This window comes from Anthonomus grandis, chromosome 2 (assembly GCF_022605725.1).
Source record: "Anthonomus grandis grandis chromosome 2, icAntGran1.3, whole genome shotgun sequence".
Classification (NCBI taxonomy): Eukaryota; Metazoa; Arthropoda; class Insecta; order Coleoptera; family Curculionidae; genus Anthonomus; species Anthonomus grandis.
This window is the reverse complement of record NC_065547.1, coordinates 11109021-11110454: the sequence shown is the minus strand read 5'-3', so window position 1 is coordinate 11110454 and position 1434 is coordinate 11109021. Positions and strand designations below refer to the sequence as shown.

The window sequence follows — 1434 nt, the reverse complement described above, 5'->3', positions numbered from 1 at the left end:
ACCCATAACAAAACTATCGAGTTACACACAAAGGTGTTTTTGTTCTTAAGCGAGCAGGTGATCAATTTAAGCGTTTTTCTGTTTAAAACCGAAATTCACTAATCCGAGAAAGGGTTATTGTGAGTAACCTAATCCCCTTGGCTCCCGTCTGATTTTTCCATTCGAACTGGCCCATTTTCTTCTTCCAATTTGACAGCTTTAAACGCAACAACAAGAAAACAAATATACAGAAATTTATTGAATTTAAATTGCTTTGTTCCAGCTAGTTGAAGCCTTCCTTTTGCCATCCTCTCTGGTCACGGACTTTAGATGGGCCGCATCCACGTAATCCCTAAAAATCGATTTATTTTATACGATTAATATAATTTAAGAAAAAATGCTCATACCTGAATTCATCATATGATTTCGCTGTCACCACCGCCCTCAACTTAGCATCGTTTCGGATCCAGTACATTTTATCCTTACGTAAATCATTTTTTAAGTTTTCATATAAATCGTTTAATTCTGTGTTTGATTGCGACATTTTTATTTTGACAACTTACTGATCTTGTTTGATCGATGATATTCCAGTTACCACAGTAACATTATATACGCTTACCCCGTTCGCTATTTTGTTGCTTACTTACCTGTTATATATAAACCAATAAGCTGTTTTCTACTAGCAACAAAATGGTTTGGGTCGTAAATCCGCCGAAAGGACCGAATTACTTTAATACAATTTTGGTTCGATACTCGCAAGAGTATCATTTACACCCCCGAAAGTCTGAAAAGTGCCGCAAAGCGAAAGTCGGCCCCGAAAAGGCCCTTAAAATCCCTTTAATGCCCTTATTGTTGCGTAAACGTTGAAAGTGATCCGCTTACGTATAGATTTTGTTTGGAAACATGACGCCCCGGGGGGCTGTTCTCAAGGGAATCCGACACAAAGGGTCAAAGTTCCGACTGTGGTATTCGGGTATAGAGGGCTCGTGCCCCAGTGATTATTTTATCATTTATTAATATTGATGCTGTTAATAATTGATTTTATACTATTGAATTAATTATCAATTGAACATACAAGTTGTACAACATACAAGTTGTACACGAACATACAAGTTGTACGAACATACAAGTTGTACAACAAGTTGTAATGTGATCTGTGTAGGTCTAGGCCTGATGATGCTCCGACAGGAGCGAAACACGTGTAGCTTTTAAGCTTTTTTAATAAATTATATAGATTGGATGAGACCGTGACTTTGTGTCCTTACCTTTGTTTTTGTTATTAAAGAGATATGTTAGAGGCTGTACAGTGTTGAAAAATCTTTACCATAGGTAGTATCATCAAAATACTGGACGATTTTGAAGCTTGACATAAGAGCCAAAGTTCATTGACATGCAGGATAAACAGCTGGGGCACATCTGTACCAATTGGCACTGCTGATGAGATCCTATTCAAAT

General features: G+C 37.3%; 1 protein-coding gene across 1 annotated transcript; it reads right to left on the bottom strand.

Moving 5' to 3' along the window:
• Positions 1 to 217: 217 nt before the first annotated feature.
• On the bottom strand, positions 218 to 557 carry LOC126750384 (uncharacterized). Its single transcript, XM_050460000.1, has 2 exons — positions 387 to 557; positions 218 to 331 (listed from the first exon to the last, which is right to left on the bottom strand). The coding sequence occupies exons 1-2, from the start codon at positions 521 to 523 to the stop codon at positions 244 to 246; spliced, it is 225 nt and encodes a 74-aa protein (XP_050315957.1). The 5' UTR covers positions 524 to 557; the 3' UTR covers positions 218 to 243.
• Positions 558 to 1434: the final 877 nt, after the last annotated feature.

Bases quoted from the DNA above. Each gene is read 5' to 3' on its own strand.
- LOC126750384 (XM_050460000.1), bottom strand. From the start codon at position 523: ATGTCGCAATCAAACACAGAATTAAACGATTTATATGAAAACTTAAAA. The intron at 332-386 runs GTATGAGCATTT...ATCGATTTTTAG, and splicing joins AAATCATATGATGAATTCAG to GGATTACGTGGATGCGGCCC.